We start from the raw sequence: 19,525 nt of genomic DNA on the forward strand, positions 1-19,525 counted from the left end.
TGGTGTTTAAATTAGCTCTGTTGTTTACATGTCAGAGATCGCATCATTAATTTTTTTTCGTTATTTTTCACCTTATTTTGTGAATCCTCATTCCCCCCCCCCACACTTCACTAATCCACATCCCCAACCACCTTCTCTCTCCCCCCCCACTCATCACCCCCACCCCTTATTTTGTTCACGTGTAGGGTACCATCCATTAACCATCTACCCCCACACACTCATCACCTCCACCCCTGTCATCTTATTTACGTGTATAGGCACCACCATTAACCCCTTACCACTGCCTCCCACACTCACCCACACCCCCAACACCCCCTTCCCACCCTTCAAACTCATCCACACCCACAACACCCTTTTCTTACTCACGTACAGGCACCACCATTAACCCCTCCCCTCTCATCACCTCCACAACCCCTCCTCTTATTCACCATTAACCTCTACTCCCCCACACACTCACCTTCTCCCCAACCTCCTTTTATTCACCATTAACCCTCTATTTCCACCCCACTCATCCACCCCCAACCTCCTCTTATTCACCATTAACCCCCTACACCCCCGACTCATCCAATCCCCCCTTCTCTTATTTACGTAGACATCACCATTAACTCGTCCCCTCAAATCCTCAACTCCCATTTTTACCACCGTGTTTGAGGCAGCACCATTAATTAACCCTATAGACGAGCCCCATGTCCCCACTCCCCACAACCAGCCCCAATGTTCCCCACCCCCCACAACCAGCCCCAATGTCCATATTTATTTATTCATTTTGTGTGTCAGAAATAGCACCATTAATTAACCCCAACAGCTCAAAATTCCCAACTTCGTCTTTTTTTTTTTTTTTTTTTTTTTCTCTACGTGTTAGTATCCCCTCCACCCACCTCTTTTCTTCAGTTTATTATTGTCACTACTACTACTACTACTACTACTACTACTACTACTATTACATCTCATCCACCTCTTCTACCATCACTACTATTTCCCCTATTCATTTCTCTTATGGTGGTGACGTTATCATTACAACTTCCACCTTTTACAGACAGTCGTGGTGGAGGTGGTGGCGGCAAGCTGGCGACAGTGGTGGTGGTGGTGGTGGGTGTGCTGGATGGCTGGCTCAAATCAGCACAGCCACAAGACCCACAGCGTGAGATGATGGAAGGCACACACACACAGGCCACAGCAGTCGGTTTTCTGTTGCCTCGTGGTGTGTAGGGTGGAGAGTGGTGAGCAGGAGAGAAGGAAGGAAGGAAGGAAGGTGGGTGGTGGTGGTGGTGGTGTGTGAGTCTGAGGTGTTGGTGGATCTTAACCTCTTCAGTACTGGGACGCATTTTTACCTTGAGTTTTGTGTATAATTAGGTGATTTTATTTACATTAGGAGGAGTCACTGGAGGACAGGAGATTAATGGCCACAGTCTTTACTATTTAAATCCCCCACACAAGTTTCTGAAGCTGTACAAAATCGCGAAATAGTAATAATATGGAAACGCGTCCTGGTACTGAAGGGGTTAAACTAGCTAATTAGACCTCCTACCCCTCTTTCTCTCTCTCTCTCTCTCTCTCTCTCTCTCTCTCTCTCTCTCTCTCTCTCTCTCTCTCTCTCTCTCTCTCTCTCTCTCTCTCTCTCTCTCTCTCTCTCTCTCTCTCTCTCTCTCTCTCTCTCTCTCTCTCTCTCTCTCTCTCTCTCTCTCTCTCTCTCTCTCTCTCTCTCTCTCTCTCTCTCTCTCTCTCTCTCTCTCTCTCTCTCTCTCTCTCTCTCTCTCTCTCTCTCTCTCTCTCTCTCTCTCTCTCTCTCTCTCTCTCTCTCTCTCTCTCTCTCTCTCTCTCTCTCTCTCTCTCTCTCTCTCTCTCTCTCTCTCTCTCTCTCTCTCTCTCTCTCTCTCTCTCTCTCTCTCTCTCTCTCTCTCTCTCTCTCTCTCTCTCTCTCTCTCTCTCTCTCTCTCTCTCTCTCTCTCTCTCTCTCTCTCTCTCTCTCTCTCTCTCTCTCTCTCTCTCTCTCTCTCTCTCTCTCTCTCTCTGTATAAGTGAACAGAGTCCTTTTTAAGCAAGGGTTTTTGTGCTGGATGTTACACAGTGTACATAATATTGCAATGTAATAGGAAGACTACCAAACAATGACAATAGTTATATTTTTTTTACTACTACTACTACTACTACTTCCTACGACCTTATTCCCACTGTATTAAGGTCAGCCGCTCGAGTTAACTTCTTCCATCTGTTCCTATTCCTTGCGTCCTCTTCTTGTGGTCTGAGTTTATGCATGTCACACTTAGCACGTCTTTCCTTGTTGCTCTCTGTCTAGCCACATTGAGTCTGTGGACCTGTAAGGGAACTGGCAATTCAGTGGACCTTTCTTTTTTGTTTTATTTTTGTTCCCTTTGTCCAGTTTCCCTTCTTACATAAAGGAAAAAATGTTATCAGCATTGCCTTCGTTACTGGTTCCTCATCTCTCTTCTTCACATGTCTAAAATATCTCCGCCTTGCCTCTCTTGTCTTCTCGTTCATGTCACACACTCCATACATTCTTCCCATATCTACACTTTCTTTTCCAACAGTGAAGTACCAACTATCCCTCTCACCATCCTCATCTCCTTTCTCTGCACAATTTTCTTTTCCTTCTTCCTCACTTACCATGTCTCTGCTCCACACAAAAGTGCTGGTCTTTTTGCACTTTTGTATATTCATTTTCAATTTTAATGGTATTTTCGTATCTAGAATGACGTCACTAACTTCATTTATACCAGGCTTCATTTGTACCAAGCTTCATTTGTACCATATACTTCCTTCATCTTTTGTCTAAGTCCCTTCTCCGTACCTCCTTCCAGTGTTCCTCAGCCCCACCTTGTTTTTTTCCACCATGACAAAGATGGCACTTCCTCCCTACCACTACTCCATCCTTCAACCTCAAGTATTCCCCCCCCTTCTTTTTTATTATTATTTATTTTTCTTTCTTTCTTTATTTTTTTTTTTTTTTTTGTCAGAGATAGCACCATTAATTAACCCTAACACGCCCAAATTCACAACCTCAAGTCCTCTCAATCTTTTTTTTTTCTTTTTACATTTTTTTTTTTTTTTTTTTTTTTGCATTTTCCTATCTAGAATGACTCCACTAACTTCTTCATTTATACCACGCTTCTTTCAGCCTTTGTCTAACTGCCTTCTCTGTACCTCCTTCCTCTTCCGTGAGTGCTTTCCTCGGTACTCCAGGTAATTTGTAGCAGTGCATGGATCCACTCATGACCAAGGTCTCCCAATGCCTCTCAATTCAACTGTTACTTCAGACTTCCCTCCTGCTTTGTTTGTCTCTCTTTCAGATTGGTACCTCTCCTTCCCTCATACTACTGTGTGGTGTTTGTCCTTCCACTGGTAACATTTCCCTCACTTCCTCATACGTATTCATTTTCCGTGTTCAGTAAGTTTGAGAAATATTCTTGCCTTGTCAAATCTTCTTCATAAGAATACTTCCATTTTCATTCTTTATTATTGATATTTCACCTTCTTTCCTCGTTTTATTTCCTCCCATTATTACTCTATATATACTAGTCTCCTACTGTTTCCAGTTTCTCATGCCAATCTCTGTATGCATTCCTCATCACTATTGCTACTGGTCTCTTAGCCTTCCTCTTGGCCTGTCTCTATCTTTATTTTGTGATATCACTTATTTTTTCCTTTGTTGCAGTGCTGACTTTTCTTATATTGTCGTTTGCACATCATTCCACCACCATTTCTCTACCTTGGTTTTCTATTACTTTTCCACACATTTTAGTTGCCTTTGCTACCAGCATATCTTTCATATCTGTCCAAGGTGTACTATTTCAGGAAATGTACCATTCTTGTACCTTTCCCTGAGAGTCCCTTGTACCTTTCCTCTATACTCACCTTTAAGCTCCCACCCTTTTAATCTTTCTTTTTCTTCTGTTATAGTACAAATCATAAATAATAATAATAATTGGCAAAGAAGACAATATAATAGGAACCATTTTTTATTATTCATTTTGTTTTTCTTTAGATGAGAGAAGTTTGAGAATGCTTTTCATTTTGAGGTTTGGCATTGCAGGCTTTGATGGGACACAAATTGGTCTATAATTAGAAATACTGGTTTTTCATCCAGATTTATGAATAGGGAAAATTCTGGCAATCTTAATGAAGTGATTTGGGTTGATAATCTCCTCCTTGAATTGAGTCATTGAATAAGTTAGTGGTTTTGCTAGTAGATATGTATTGTAGTTCTTTTTCTTTGATCACTGTATCTGTCATTGCAGCAATACCACTAATTTTACATAGTGGTGGGGAAGCACAAGTGGGCCCTGTTAGTGTGAGGTACCTTTTGTTAACCCCTTCTGTACTGGGACTCTTTTTCACCTTGAGTTTTCAGTGTGACTGGACAACTTTATTGACATCAGGAAAAGTTTATGGAGATCAGAAGATAAATGGTCACAGTCTACACTATTTTAATCCACACGAGTTTCTGAAGCTGTGTAAAATCACCAATTAGTTAGCAGAGTGAATATGGAAATGCTTCATGGTATTGAAGGGGTTAAGATTTGCAGTAGCCTGTGAGACATAACTGATGAGCATTGAAAGCATTGGAACTTCCCTGTTTGGTGTTGAAGGCAGAGTCATTATACTGGCAGATTGTTGTGTGGTGTGGTGTGCTTTGGCTGTTTTTGCTGTCTGGTTCTTTAATGACTCCCAGCTTTTTGTCTCGTCTGAAGCAAAATTTTATGGGTAGTATTGTTTTTACTTGCTTTACAAAATTCTTTATTCTTACAATTTCTACACAGTTTGTTTTGGTTAAAAGTTATGGAGTCCAGTTTACATAGTCGTTTATGTGGGTGGTGTCTGTGCTTTACTGAAGTTTAGACACTGAGTTCTCTAATCTTTTGGCTATGATTTTTTTTTTTTTTTGTTACTTTGGGGAAGCAGAAGTAGAAGATGCCATGTAATTTGTCAAGGAAAGCTTTACAATTAGTATTAGTATCACTACTGTGTGTAAGTGGAAAGAGGGAAGTAGGAGCAAATGCCAAGTATTTTGTCAAAAAAAAAGTTAAAATCCGTATTTGACACTACTGGGTAGGTAGAGAGATTCCATGTTAAGTTAACCCTATACTTCCCAAGTTTTCCTTTTTTTGAGAAAAAAATAATGTTGCTGTTCTTTGCATTTGTTTCCATCAATAATATCTAATCATTTTGAATTTTTCATCATATTACATATATTAAATGATACAGAATTAGAGGACTAATTCGTCCATATGGGCACAGTGAATAATGGGTAATTTCTTAATAAAAGAAAACAAGTATTTCTACATTCAAGGTAAAGTCGTCTTTGACTTGATTAAGTGTTTATTTTTGTTAAACAGTGGTTACAATGTACATATAAAGCAGTTTTGATGTCATTTTGCATCAAATACTGATATAGTAAAAAAATAACATTTTCAATTCCTTGACTAGAACTGAACTAGAAATTCATTGTAAAAAAATAACATTTTCACTTCTTTGACTAGAACTGAACTAGAAATTCCCTGAAAAAATTAATGGATATTCTTATTATGAAAAAAAATAATAAGTTCCATTTCCCTTTATCGCCTAATACAGGCATTATCTAACGAGTATGAAATTGTACAAAACAGTTTTGCTTTCCATTCAGGCAAAGGTTTACTTTGCATTTAGAGCATGTGATATTTGTTTTTCCACTGCATCCTTTCCTCTTACACATCCTTCTTTGTTCCTCTACAGCAGGCCAGTGGCCAACACTGTCATATCTGATAGGATGATCAGGCAATGCTTGAGGCCTACCAGCTTTTTTCACTTTGGGTCCTGCATCAGTAGCATCTGAAAGAGATGGTCTTCCTCTTTTGCGATTTAATTCTTTGCCTCCCTTTATCAGGGAAAATGCTACTTTTATTTTGAAAAATGCCAGAGGAATTACCTCTGACTTTGGTAGCTTGAGGTGGAGAGCATCCCTTCTATAGAGAAGCCAGCTGTTGACAATCACCATGTCAATCATGTGAAAGATCAAACGGTGGTAATACCAGACGAATTCGTCGGCTTGGGAAACAAGATCATATATTGCCTGCAGCAAAATCAGGCACGTCCACCTCCCTCAATTGTCAGGCGCATACTGAGCTGTAAACAATAGAAAGTGGGCGGAGTCACGTGTGGCGGGATGCACAAATACCAGACGAATTCGTCGGCTTGGGAAACAAGATCATATATGCAGTGTATTGCCCATAGAGTCCTGTTATAAATTACCGGACGAATTCGTCCGGGTGGGAATTTTGACTGATTTGCTTTGTTGTATAGTCTGTGAGAGATTGTCTCTGCCACATTGTTAGGAGTATTGATCAAGACGGAGGTGGTCACTGAGAGGGAAGTGGAGTGTGGTGGAAGAAAAGTTGAATTACCACAAAGTCTGATTGGATGAGGTTTGATTGAATTGATTGGTAGCTAATGAGGAGTTAGCAGAGGCTGTGACACAAGGTGCTTTATTGTGAGGTCACCATAGAGGATATTTGTATTGTTAATGGAAGAAGTGTTTGAAAGAAATGGTCAATGAAGGGATTGTATTCATTAACACTATGTAGTTACTTGGTGTGAGGCATGTGCAGTGTAGACGGTGATAATGAAGGGAGTGTGAAGAGTGGTCATAATGCTACACATCTCACCATAGACGTTTATCCAGTATTGTACTTTGCAGTTGGTTGCTGCTCCACCTCCAGGGCCATCAAGGGCTGTTTGCCTAGTGTACTGTGTGTCCGTCACTTCCACACAGGTGAGCAGCTGTGGAGTGGAGTCTGGCTTCAACACACAACACTGGGTGGTTTGGGGAGGTAGTGGTTTGATGAGGTAAGTCACTAAATCAGGTTTTTCCCCGCAGTGAGTGTGCCTTTATATGGAGCACATGGGTTCTTGTTTCTTCTTTGTTGTTTATCAGTACTACCTACCATTCATGTTATATCTTCAGGACTTTGTAAAGTATATTGGCTTTATCAACAGAGGTCAGTTAAGTTTTGATGACGTAATTATTTTAACCTTTTTATCATAAAGCTGTTTAGATAGGAAAATTATTATAGAAATTTAAGTAAACCTTTACAAGTAACATGAATTTATAAGCTTCATAATTTTTATGCTCTAGTGATGATTAGTAACTTAGTATCAATTTTACTGCTTCATTAATTATCCTACCAACAGTACAAGTTCCATGTCTTCATAACACTACCACTTTGTGATTTTACTTAGAACTTCCTTTTAGATCTTTATCAAGAGAATAATACTAAAAATGTAACAGCATCTTTGTAACCACCAGCCATCCACACCACACACTCGTGCTCCATTGTTCCAGGTGATGTCCAGGGGCATGCCAACTTCACAAGACACTCCTCCAGGCCCCAGGACACTTACTCAGTCCCCCACCCTCACCCCTCCACACTGGCAAGACACTCAGGCACCCCAGAAAGAGACAACAGTGAAGTAGTTTTTAGTGTTTATTAAGTCGCTAAAAAAGATGGAGGTAATCAGAAGTGACCCTTAATCCTCACCACACAGCACTGACCACCCCTGCCCTTCTGCGCGCTCTCTCTCTCTCTCTCTCTCTCTCTCTCTCTCTCTCTCTCTCTCTCGCTCAGCTCAGCTCAGCTCAGCTCAGCTCACAATCCCACAGTATGTTGGCTTATGAGGGGCTTGACCTGTATCAGTGCAATTAACTAATCTCTTTAAGCCGGACAATTCAAACTTCTCACTGGCTTCTATTTGGTGTCAGCCCGCGTGTGCCAACTGTAAAATGTAATCTTTATAGTCTCCTATATAACTTATTGTTGCGCCAAGAGGAATTGCTCAGTCAGTCTGTATACACCGTTAGATTCCTGAATCATTGCCACATATTTCTGAAATGTGCATTTTCTGTTTCATAGGTATATTATAAAGTTTCTTTTGAAAGAAGAATGTCGCAACATAAGTAAGTAGTGCTGCTAGGCAAACGCTACCCCACCCCTACACACACGCACACACATCCCTAACACACGCATCTCAAGCTTACTAACAACAGACAGTGGTACGACAAGATTAAGTCTTGTGTGGTTTACAAAAACAAGCCTCTTCTCTTCCCTGCGTTTCACACCTTTCACCTGACAACGCGGCCGAAGAGATTAACGGTCACTTCGCTGCGATCTCTACTACTCTCCCAGCCTACCTCCCTGCCTCCTCCCCTCCATCCCCTGTCCAGGAGGTTGATGTTTACAGGAAGCTTCTTAAATTTAAAACTAAACAGATCCACCACTCCCACTGACCTCCCCATCAAAATTTACAGAGAATTTGCCCCAGAACTTGCCACACCCCTTTGCTCCATCATCAACGCCTCCCTTTCTCAACATTCCTGCCCCGATGACTGGAAGACATCTTACGTCACCCCCCTCCCCAAAATTTCTAATCCTTAGTCACTGAATGATCTAAGACCAGTCGCCATCACCCCTATACCCAGCCTTATCTGTGAAGATTTTGTGTTCGACTGGGCCTATAATAAAATTTGTAACTCTATTGACACACAACAATTTGGCAATATTAAATCCACCTCCACATCTCACTACCTTGTCAGCTTCCTGGAATTCGTCCACAGCCACCTGGACAAACGCAACACTTCTCTAGCTATTGCTTTTGTGGACTTCAGAAAGGCCTTTGATGTTTTGCTGTCTGTAGAATGAAGTTCATGAAATCCTTTTTGTAGTCAGCAACAGCCTTGCAGGTAATGAAAGTGTTCAACAAAAAGCAGAACATAAAGTGGATCCCCAGCTTCAGAAACCATGCAAGGCTCTTCCTGTTGGTCTCGTACGGCTCCAGTATCCGATCTGCATAATCAACGCTGCCCATCTTGTTGTACTTGTCAGTATGAAGTGGTTTGTTGTAAAATTCCACTTTGTCCCCAAAGTATTTCTTTCTTACACTTCTCAACCAACCATGTTTGCCTCGTATTTTGTGGTCAGATCTAGGTATTTCACTAGCAGCGTATTTCCTTTTCTGGCAAAGCATGACTGCTGCTTACTCGGTGGTTGATCCAACAATTCTTCCAGTGGGCCTCTGCCAGCTCTGACAACTCCAGTTATCACTGTTTTCCTTGTCAGCAGGTAGGGGAGACCGGGGCTAGTTGGCACACTTTTTACATTTTTGGTGATGGAAGAAAAACAACAAAGTATTTTGGTAATTTTTTATTTCCAGTGAAAAATATAAATCTTCCTCTTACTTTTCATTTAATAAAAAAATAATTTTCTTTCGAAACAAAAGCACAGCATTCTTTCGAAAAAAACATTTTGCCTGTGCCAACATGCCCCATGTACGGGGTAAGTTGGCACACACTATGGGGTAAGTTGGCACAGCAAATATTTCTAGCAAATTAGAAATATGTAACAGTAAATTTAGATACAGAGTATATACCGTATTCATAATGTTTCATTTCAAGAATATTCAGTTCCATAGAAACTTAGAAATCTTTTCTTAGTAAAGAAAGTAACCTTTTATAAAATAAAATAAAAAACTGACTAGGTGTCATACATCCTATTGAATATAACTGCACTTCAAGGTAATAATTGCACAGAATACTTAACACTTAAGGTGAACTTAATCTAAATCATCGTCTGAGTCACAGTTGGGGCATGTATAAAACAAATCTTTATCAGTGCAGCCTTCGTGGGCCCACAACTTGCACATTATACACTGTATCCACACTTCTTGTGGTTTGCTTTTGGAAAAAGGTTCCATGCATACCAAACAGAGACTGTCCTCTTCATCTGAACTTTCCTCGTCACCATGAACACGTTTTGATTTCTTTGATTGCTTCTTCTTTGCTTCTGGAAATAAGGTTCTTTTTGTCTTGTGCATTTTTCTTTTGATATCTTTTCTAGTGCCTTTTTCACTGGAGTGTCAGTCAGAATGGCAGAAGAGCGTTTCCTCCTGTTCATTCCACTTCCCTTCCTGGGACCAGCTTTAGGCAATGGTCTCAGTTCTTCAGGAGTTGGGGCTTTCTTCCCACAGAGTCCAGAAGTAGAGGGTCTTGGTGTGTCATTGCCGTCCAGGCAATTTGTCGCAGGCTGAACATTGATTTCGCTGGCCTGAAACACTTGCGTTTCTTGTTGATCTTCCTCTGGTCTGTCAGTCACGTAAGCACCCAAAAAATCAGAATCCTGGAATATGTCTCTGTTGAAGGGTGAAATTCCAGCAGCCCTAAACCCAGCCAAAATATTATGTGGCGTCACAGCAAGTGGGAAAGCGGTGGACACTACGTTTGGAATGTCATAGATGGTCATAGTAGATCCAGGGTGTGTGGTCATCCATGAGTCACATGCTCTATTGACTAATTTTTTCAGAGGTCCATAGACACTAACATCAAGTGGCTGCAGCCTGTGTGAGCAGTGTGGTGGAAATGAAAGGACAGTGATGCCATTGACCTTACAAAATCAAGGCCCTGTATGGACAAATGCGAGCCGTGATTGTCTAATAACAAAAGAACTGGCTTTTCCTTAGAACATTTAGTGTGCTTTACAAAATGTTGTAAAAACTCCAAAAAATGTGACTCCTTCATCCATCCTGATGGATTGGCAGCTCCTGAACTACCAGGAGGAGCACTGTTAATGAAATGGTCACGGAAATGCACTCTAGGGAAGATAAAAAAAGGCGGAACTACATTGCCAGTTGCTGAGACTGCAACAGCAATTGTTACAAGAGTTCCTCTTTCACCTGAAGTCATTTTACCTACTTGTTTGAAGCCTTTGCGTGCTACAACTTTATTGGGTTTCTGTACTGTTGTTACCCTGTCTCATCCATGTTCCAAATGTCACTAGGACCTAAATTATGCCGATTAAGGACAGACTGCAGGTTATCAAAAATAATGCAACATTTGTTTTGTTAAAACTTGTTGCTCTTGAGAGGCTAGTGGCCTCTGGAGACCTTATGGAAAGGTCCTTGTTCCTTTTTAAGAATCCAGAAAACCAGTCAGAACCAGCCATCTTGTTTTCTTTCCATGATGGAGGAAAAGTTTTATTTGCACCTTCAGCAAACTGGTAGGCTAACTTTCTTACCTCTTTCACAGATAATCCGTAATAAATATCTGCTGCTTGTTTAAGATATGTAGAAAGTTCCTTTTCTTGATCATCTGAGAGGACTTTCCTGTGTGCAGCATAGCCTACTCTAAGCGTTGCTTTATCTTCACCCTTCAGTTGCTCATGAGTTATCTTCTTGCAATAACGTGCTAGTGTTCGAAATGGTATGGCGAAATCCTTTGCAACTCCTCTGATTGGCTTGTGTTCACACTTAACACGTTTAGCAGCCCCCAATATAACGTCGGCAGGGATAGAGGCCCTCTCAGTTTTCCGTTTGTAGCTTCGAACCATTTCTGAAAAGTCAAAAGTATTGTACATGAAAGTAAATATATCAACATTAATTAATCAGAAACATAATGTAGCCTAACCCAAATATAATCTGAAAACGGAAATTATATAAATAGTAAAGTGGGGCAAGTTGGCACTGTGCCAATTTGCCCCGTTTTGTTGAGCCAACTTGCCCCATCCATACCAATGATCATAAATAAACAGTTTTAGTATATATTAAGAAGCCTAATATGGACTGTTATATGGGTAAACAATCATTAAACACTAAGTTAAATTATGACTAAATTGGATATTTCTCATCTATAACCACATGCATGTTAGAGCAAACAATATAAGCGAATGAAAATTTACTTACCAGCATCAAAATCAATTTTTTCCTCACTCCAGTCAAGCCCTGCAACCTCTTGGTTTGGTAGCTTGTTGGTGACTGCGGAAGCAAGTGATGATCCTATGGTATGAATTACAAACCGATCTAACGGTAAATATTTGAATTATTTCAAGTGTGCCAACTTACCCCTGTTGCCAACTTGCCCCGGTCTCCCTGGGGAGACCGGGGCTAGTTGGCACACTTTTTACATTTTTGGTGATGGAAGAAAAACAACAAAGTATTTTGGTAATTTTTTATTTCCAGTGAAAAATATAAATCTTCCTCTTACTTTTCATTTAATAAAAAAATAATTTTCTTTCGAAACAAAAGCACAGCATTCTTTCGAAAAAAACATTTTGCCTGTGCCAACATGCCCCATGTACGGGGTAAGTTGGCACACACTATGGGGTAAGTTGGCACAGCAAATATTTCTAGCAAATTAGAAATATGTAACAGTAAATTTAGATACAGAGTATATACCGTATTCATAATGTTTCATTTCAAGAATATTCAGTTCCATAGAAACTTAGAAATCTTTTCTTAGTAAAGAAAGTAACCTTTTATAAAATAAAATAAAAAACTGACTAGGTGTCATACATCCTATTGAATATAACTGCACTTCAAGGTAATAATTGCACAGAATACTTAACACTTAAGGTGAACTTAATCTAAATCATCGTCTGAGTCACAGTTGGGGCATGTATAAAACAAATCTTTATCAGTGCAGCCTTCGTGGGCCCACAACTTGCACATTATACACTGTATCCACACTTCTTGTGGTTTGCTTTTGGAAAAAGGTTCCATGCATACCAAACAGAGACTGTCCTCTTCATCTGAACTTTCCTCGTCACCATGAACACGTTTTGATTTCTTTGATTGCTTCTTCTTTGCTTCTGGAAATAAGGTTCTTTTTGTCTTGTGCATTTTTCTTTTGATATCTTTTCTAGTGCCTTTTTCACTGGAGTGTCAGTCAGAATGGCAGAAGAGCGTTTCCTCCTGTTCATTCCACTTCCCTTCCTGGGACCAGCTTTAGGCAATGGTCTCAGTTCTTCAGGAGTTGGGGCTTTCTTCCCACAGAGTCCAGAAGTAGAGGGTCTTGGTGTGTCATTGCCGTCCAGGCAATTTGTCGCAGGCTGAACATTGATTTCGCTGGCCTGAAACACTTGCGTTTCTTGTTGATCTTCCTCTGGTCTGTCAGTCACGTAAGCACCCAAAAAATCAGAATCCTGGAATATGTCTCTGTTGAAGGGTGAAATTCCAGCAGCCCTAAACCCAGCCAAAATATTATGTGGCGTCACAGCAAGTGGGAAAGCGGTGGACACTACGTTTGGAATGTCATAGATGGTCATAGTAGATCCAGGGTGTGTGGTCATCCATGAGTCACATGCTCTATTGACTAATTTTTTCAGAGGTCCATAGACACTAACATCAAGTGGCTGCAGCCTGTGTGAGCAGTGTGGTGGAAATGAAAGGACAGTGATGCCATTGACCTTACAAAAATCAAGGCCCTGTATGGACAAATGCGAGCCGTGATTGTCTAATAACAAAAGAACTGGCTTTTCCTTAGAACATTTAGTGTGCTTTACAAAATGTTGTAAAAACTCCAAAAAATGTGACTCCTTCATCCATCCTGATGGATTGGCAGCTCCTGAACTACCAGGAGGAGCACTGTTAATGAAATGGTCACGGAAATGCACTCTAGGGAAGATAAAAAAAGGCGGAACTACATTGCCAGTTGCTGAGACTGCAACAGCAATTGTTACAAGAGTTCCTCTTTCACCTGAAGTCATTTTACCTACTTGTTTGAAGCCTTTGCGTGCTACAACTTTATTGGGTTTCTGTACTGTTGTTACCCCTGTCTCATCCATGTTCCAAATGTCACTAGGACCTAAATTATGCCGATTAAGGACAGACTGCAGGTTATCAAAAAATAATGCAACATTTGTTTTGTTAAAACTTGTTGCTCTTGAGAGGCTAGTGGCCTCTGGAGACCTTATGGAAAGGTCCTTGTTCCTTTTTAAGAATCCAGAAAACCAGTCAGAACCAGCCATCTTGTTTTCTTTCCATGATGGAGGAAAAGTTTTATTTGCACCTTCAGCAAACTGGTAGGCTAACTTTCTTACCTCTTTCACAGATAATCCGTAATAAATATCTGCTGCTTGTTTAAGATATGTAGAAAGTTCCTTTTCTTGATCATCTGAGAGGACTTTCCTGTGTGCAGCATAGCCTACTCTAAGCGTTGCTTATGTTGTATACCAAGGAGAGAGAGACTCAACTCTTCTCAAGGCTTTACTTAGCAGTAATCAGAGCTATGTACAAGACGAGTAGCTGGAGTGAACTGATCCCAGCATTAATCCAGCACAAAGAAGTAAACTAACATGAAGCTTCACATACATACAAGTTCGAGATATCGAAACAAAGAAACATAACAAAATGAAACATAATGAAACATTACAAACCCTAATGAAACTTCAAAACAAAGTGTGAACCCAGAAGAACCCCGAACGACAATTGTACATAAAAGTATGTAAACACCACATTTTCCCCCTCTTAATGAAGTAACCTCACTCACACACATACACAAACATTTCAGAAAGCACTAATATCCTAATCTATCGGGAGGCTTCCTAACCCTGGTCGAACGCCTCAAAGGTTCGACTCTAGTAGGTGAGGGTGGCAGAAGAGTTTCAGCTGTACAGTCATCTGTGATGCCCTTAGACTCCTTGTTATCAGGCGTAGGGTAGTTGATCCTCCCAGAGTCTTGATCGGTAGTACACTCATCAGAAGTGGGGTCACTGGTACGTGAACTGGTAACTCCGGCGGTCTCCTGCTACAGGGCACGTGAACTGGGTTTGGATCTCTTGGAGTAGGAGCGAGATCCTTAGTGGAGACCGTAGATTGTCGTCCGTCCGGGTAGCGTATATGGGCATAATGAGGTGTCGCGCTCTCAAGGTCGACCTCTTCCACTAATGGATCAGATTTAGAGGTGCGGACGAATTTCCGCAGCAACACTGGTCCGGGCGACGTAAGCCAAGATGGTAATGAATGACCGTTAAAAGATTTCCTAGGGAAAGAAAATAGTCTTTCATGAGGGGTTTGGTTCGTGGAAGTACAAAGCAATGACCGGATAGAATGGAGTGCTGAATCTAAAGCTAATTCCCATTTACATTCTGGATATTTGAGAGACTTCAAAGCCAGGCGTACAGTTCTCCATAAGTTACCAACTGTTCTCTCACACTGTGCATTACCAGTAGGGTGATAAGGGGTAGAGTGAGTCATTACTATGCCATGATTCCTTAAGAATTCAGATACATCTTGAGACATAAACTGAGCTGCTCTGTCAGAATGGACTGAAGAAGGACAACCAAAAATAGAGAATAGCTTATGTAAACAAGAAATTACAGTTAGAGAAGACATATCAGAACAGGGGAAGGCAAAAGGGAATCTGGAGTATTCGTCAACCATGACAAGTAGGTATTTATTCTTAGTACAGGATGGCTTTGGACCTGTGAAATCGATGGAAATGCGATCAAATGGTTGCATAGCACGGATGAGGTTACTGTCGGGAGGTCTATAGAAGTTAGGCTTTAGTTCAGCACAAACAGTACACTGATTACAGACTTTCTTTACGTCCTCTAAAGAGAAAGGCAAGTTCTTAATCTTTACAAAATGATATAACCTAGTGATTCCAGGATGGCACAATTTGGTATGTATTTCTTCCAGGAAGCAGAGCTAGCATTAGTAGTTATAGAGCACGCACGCGATAGAGTGTCACATGGAGCATTTTCTGAGCCGGGTCGGTACTTGATATCATAAGTGTATTCGGAGAGCTCAAGACGCCATCTTAGAATTTTATCATTCTTTATTTTTGATGTGTGCTTCGAACTGAACATGAATGAAATTGCTTGTTGATCAGTGATGATAGTGAATCTCCGACCTATAATGAATAGTCTCCATTTACGCACAGCTTCTATGATAGCTGTAGCCTCTCTCTACCGCCGGTTGCAATCTTTCAGAACTGGTCAATGTTCTAGAAAAGAACGCTACTGGTCGACCTAGTTGGGAAAGGCTGGCAGCTATAGAGACGGATGAAGCGTCTGTCTCTATCTGAAATGGCAAAGTCTCGTCAAAAGCAGCAACAGAGGCTTTGCATATGTCTTCCTTAAGTGCGTTGTAACAGTTAACAGCCGCTGTGCTAAGAGGGAATGATACATTGTATAAGAGTGGCTGAATACGCTGAGAGTAATTGCGGATCCATATTGAATAGTAAGAGAACAGTCCAAGGGCTCGTTTAAGAGCAGGCTGATTATCGGGAATGGGTAGTTCTACTAGAGGTTGTAAACGATCAGGATCAGGGCGGAGGCAACCGTTAGATATACTGTATCCAAGATAGTTAATTTCTGTACGACTGTACTGACACTTATTTGAGTTTAAAGAAAGGTTATACTTAGAGACAGCTTCATTAAATCGCTGTAGATTCCTGTCATGGTCTTCCTGTCCTTCTCCACATATGATTACATCATCGATGTAAGCGTACGTCGCTTCAATCCACAGTCTGCTATGATTGAATCCATTATTCTCTGGAAAACAGCAACAGAGTTAGTTAAGCCAAAAGGTATCCTATTGAAATGGTATAACTTCCCATCAGCCTGAAATGCTGTGTACTGCTTTTCAGAATCTCTAAGTTGTACCTGGTGGTAAGCACTCTTGAGATCAATTTTACTGAACACTCTATACTTGGCCATTTTGTGTACTAGGTCATGTATTCGGGGCATTGGGTAAGCATCAAGCTGTGTAAAGCGATTTATTGTTCTTGAATAATCTACTACCATGCGTCTTTTGTGTCTTTCGTCACTTGTAACTAGGACTTGAGCTCTCCATGGGGATTGACTGCTTTCTATAACTCCTTTTGTAGTAAAGATTTCACTTCCATATGAATAAAACTCTCGTCATCCTTTGAAAACTTACGGGTTGGCGTAGAGATAGGCTTAACATTGTGAGCGAGGTTAGGGAACAGTGAGGGTGGATCGAGTTTCATACAAGCTACACCACATACAGTTAATTTGGGTAAGGGGCCACTCAAAGTAAATTCCACTGACTGATGCTTTTCCATGAAGTCTTGACCCAAGATAATCTCTGAACACAATTGTGGAAGTACAGCCAATTTGATATGAGGATAATGATTGTCTTTCACTGTTAGATCGACAAAACAGTGGCCCAATGTAGTGGAAGTTTCACAGCTAGCAAGAGTAACGTCAGATCGTGAAGGATGCACTTCAATGCTCAAAGCTTTAACTACTTTAGGATGGATAAAGCTGATAGTACTGCCACTGTCAACGAGGGAATTCACCATTAAGCCATTAGCACTTACAGGAATGGTGGAACATCGAGGAGTACTAACAGAAGCCAGTACTGGAGAGTCATCTGCAGGACTATGAGCACAGTGATCACAGCGTTGGGCGAGTGATTCCGAAGCCAGCGCCGCAGCAGCAGAAGTAGAGGAGATCCTTCTTGATTTCCAACCATTTCGCGACATGCAGACTTTGGCGAAGTGTCCCGTCTTGCCACATTGTCGACACTCAGATTGACGAGCAGGGCAAAGAGACCGAAGGTGTCTCCTACCTCCACAGAAGTAGCACGTTCCAACCTTCGAAACAGCAGCAGCAGCAGCAGAAGTTTGCGAGGTAGGGCTGAGTGGCGTAGCAGAGACGGCATCAGTAGTGGCGATAACGGGAGCAGCAGTAGGTAGACTCCCTGGAACAGTAGGAGACGAGTATTCTTCAGCATTGCGTTGGGCAGAGTCGAGGCTTCTGGCGAGTTGTATGGCTTCGCTAAGAGTCAACGAATCCTTCTCTAGCAGGCGTTGGCGTATGTTAGGAGAGGTAAGGCCGGTGATGAAGGCATCGCGAACTGCTTCTTCAGTATAAGTGTCAGCAGTAACTTGCTTGAATTCACAGTCCTTGGAGAGGATCTTCAGGAGTGGACGAAGGCGTTGATGGACTCATCTGGTCGTTGACTACGAGTAGCCAGCTGATGTCTAGCAAAAACCACATTCGTAGGCTTCACATACACAGTCTTCAAAATATCGATGGCTGCAGCGTATGTAGTACAGTCTGATATGTGAGAGTAAGCTTCAGGCGCGATGTAGTTGATCAGTAATTTCAGTTTGTCTGGCGCTGGTGTGATGGAGTCCACAAAGTTAGTGAAGGTGCGGAGCCAGTGCGTCCACTGTGCAGGAGTGGTGTCACGGGAGCCTTCAAATCTTTCAGGACGTAGCAACCTCTCCATCTCCAGCGATGTACTGCTAAGTAAATTGTTGTATACCAAGGAGAGAGAGACTCAACTCTTCTCAAGGCTTTACTTAGCAGTAATCAGAGCTATGTACAAGACGAGTAGCTGGAGTGAACTGATCCCAGCATTAATCCAGCACAAAGAAGTAAACTAACATGAAGCTTCACATACATACAAGTTCGAGATATCGAAACAAAGAAACATAACAAAATGAAACATAATGAAACATTACAAACCCTAATGAAACTTCAAAACAAAGTGTGAACCCAGAAGAACCCCGAACGACAATTGTACATAAAAGTATGTAAACACCACACCTGATACAATGGTTTGTCTGCTGTCATAAAATAACTGTATCCACACACACACACACCCCTTCAAGGACACCCTCGCCCTCTGCCTTGCCTGCAATAAGGAGAGGAAAGGGAGATCAAATTTGACACTAACAGCTGATGTTTCTTCTATTTCTCGTGTTTCTTTTCTGTCGTTTTCCTTATATTTTCACTAGACCTATCCTGTACTATAATATAGAAAGAGAGTGAGTTTTCGTCTAAAAACACGTAACTATAATATAAACATATATAATACTAATCAAATAACACTCATTCACTTTATCTTGTGAAGTAATGGATGGTGAAGTGTAGGACTCCTTCACAGACACCCTGGCCCTCTGCCCTACCTGTGATAAGGAGATGAGATAAAATTGACACATACAGCTCCAATTACCCACACCCAAACGCTCACCCATACACATCATATTATGTAAAGTCAGTATTCGGTGAATCTTACAATACTATTTTTGTCAGTACAACATATGTCATATTTACCTTGGAAATCATGAAGAATGTAGAGCTCCTAGAATGATTTGAGCGAGTGATACTGGCTGAAAATCACCCAGGTGCAGCCCAACATTACATCCTCGGCACATTGTCATGATGAGCTTGCGCTTCTTTTCCCTCATTTGCGTTGTTTTGCAAACTATGCATTCTCACTGTTCTTTCTTTGATTTTCCCAGTCGGGGAGGAACATGATCTGGGCAATTAAATGCTACGCCTTGATTTCCCAGACGTTCGAGTCCCTCCCGGGCCAGGTGGCTCTGTCTACCCGGGCGTGAATAAATTGACGTTTGTGTAGCATATCTGCGCAGCATCTCCTTGATGATGTTTTGTCTGAATAATCTTAGCGATGACCTTTCTCCTGGTTTAGTCATATAGATGATGTAGGTGTTCAACAAACACACATCTATCAGATGGAAAAATACTTTTTTATACCACTTGACAGATTTTCTGAGGCTGTCTACAAGACTTAGCTGCATATCAGTTTTATCAACAAGCCTCATGTTTATGTTGTAGTCCTTCTTGTGTCTTTCATTTGGCCAGTGTGGACAGTGGAGAGCAAGTGTACTTCCCTTTATCATGCCATTTCACTATCATATCACTTGTCTTGTATTTTATTATGTCACCTTTTCTTGTAGCTTCAAAGTCTGGAATGTATCTTCTGT

The 19,525-nt window shown here is 41.3% G+C and overlaps 2 protein-coding genes and 1 long non-coding RNA gene across 3 annotated transcripts in view; 1 reads left to right on the top strand and 2 right to left on the bottom strand.

The window, feature by feature from the left end:
* The window catches only part of LOC123501093, an 8,657-nt gene extending 553 nt beyond the window's left edge, over positions 1–8,104 (top strand). The window contains exons 2-4 of the long non-coding RNA XR_006673555.1: positions 1,037–1,252; positions 6,692–6,840; positions 7,337–8,104. This is a non-coding gene — a long non-coding RNA (uncharacterized LOC123501093). The remainder of the gene's footprint in view (positions 1–1,036; positions 1,253–6,691; positions 6,841–7,336) is intronic.
* A 3,125-nt stretch (positions 8,105–11,229) lies between these two features.
* LOC123501092 lies at positions 11,230–13,371 on the bottom strand. Its single transcript, XM_045249676.1, has 2 exons — positions 11,722–13,371; positions 11,230–11,371 (listed from the first exon to the last, which is right to left on the bottom strand). Exon 1 carries the CDS (start codon positions 13,356–13,358, stop codon positions 12,486–12,488), a length of 873 nt encoding a protein of 290 aa, XP_045105611.1. The 5' UTR covers positions 13,359–13,371; the 3' UTR covers positions 11,230–11,371; positions 11,722–12,485.
* A 1,008-nt stretch (positions 13,372–14,379) lies between these two features.
* LOC123499819 lies at positions 14,380–17,703 on the bottom strand. Its single transcript, XM_045248320.1, has 2 exons — positions 17,105–17,703; positions 14,380–14,797 (listed from the first exon to the last, which is right to left on the bottom strand). Exons 1-2 carry the CDS (start codon positions 17,518–17,520, stop codon positions 14,380–14,382), a joined length of 834 nt encoding a protein of 277 aa, XP_045104255.1. The 5' UTR covers positions 17,521–17,703.
* Positions 17,704–19,525: the final 1,822 nt, after the last annotated feature.

This window comes from Portunus trituberculatus, chromosome 8 (assembly GCF_017591435.1).
Source record: "Portunus trituberculatus isolate SZX2019 chromosome 8, ASM1759143v1, whole genome shotgun sequence".
Lineage (NCBI taxonomy): Eukaryota > Metazoa > Arthropoda > Malacostraca > Decapoda > Portunidae > Portunus > Portunus trituberculatus.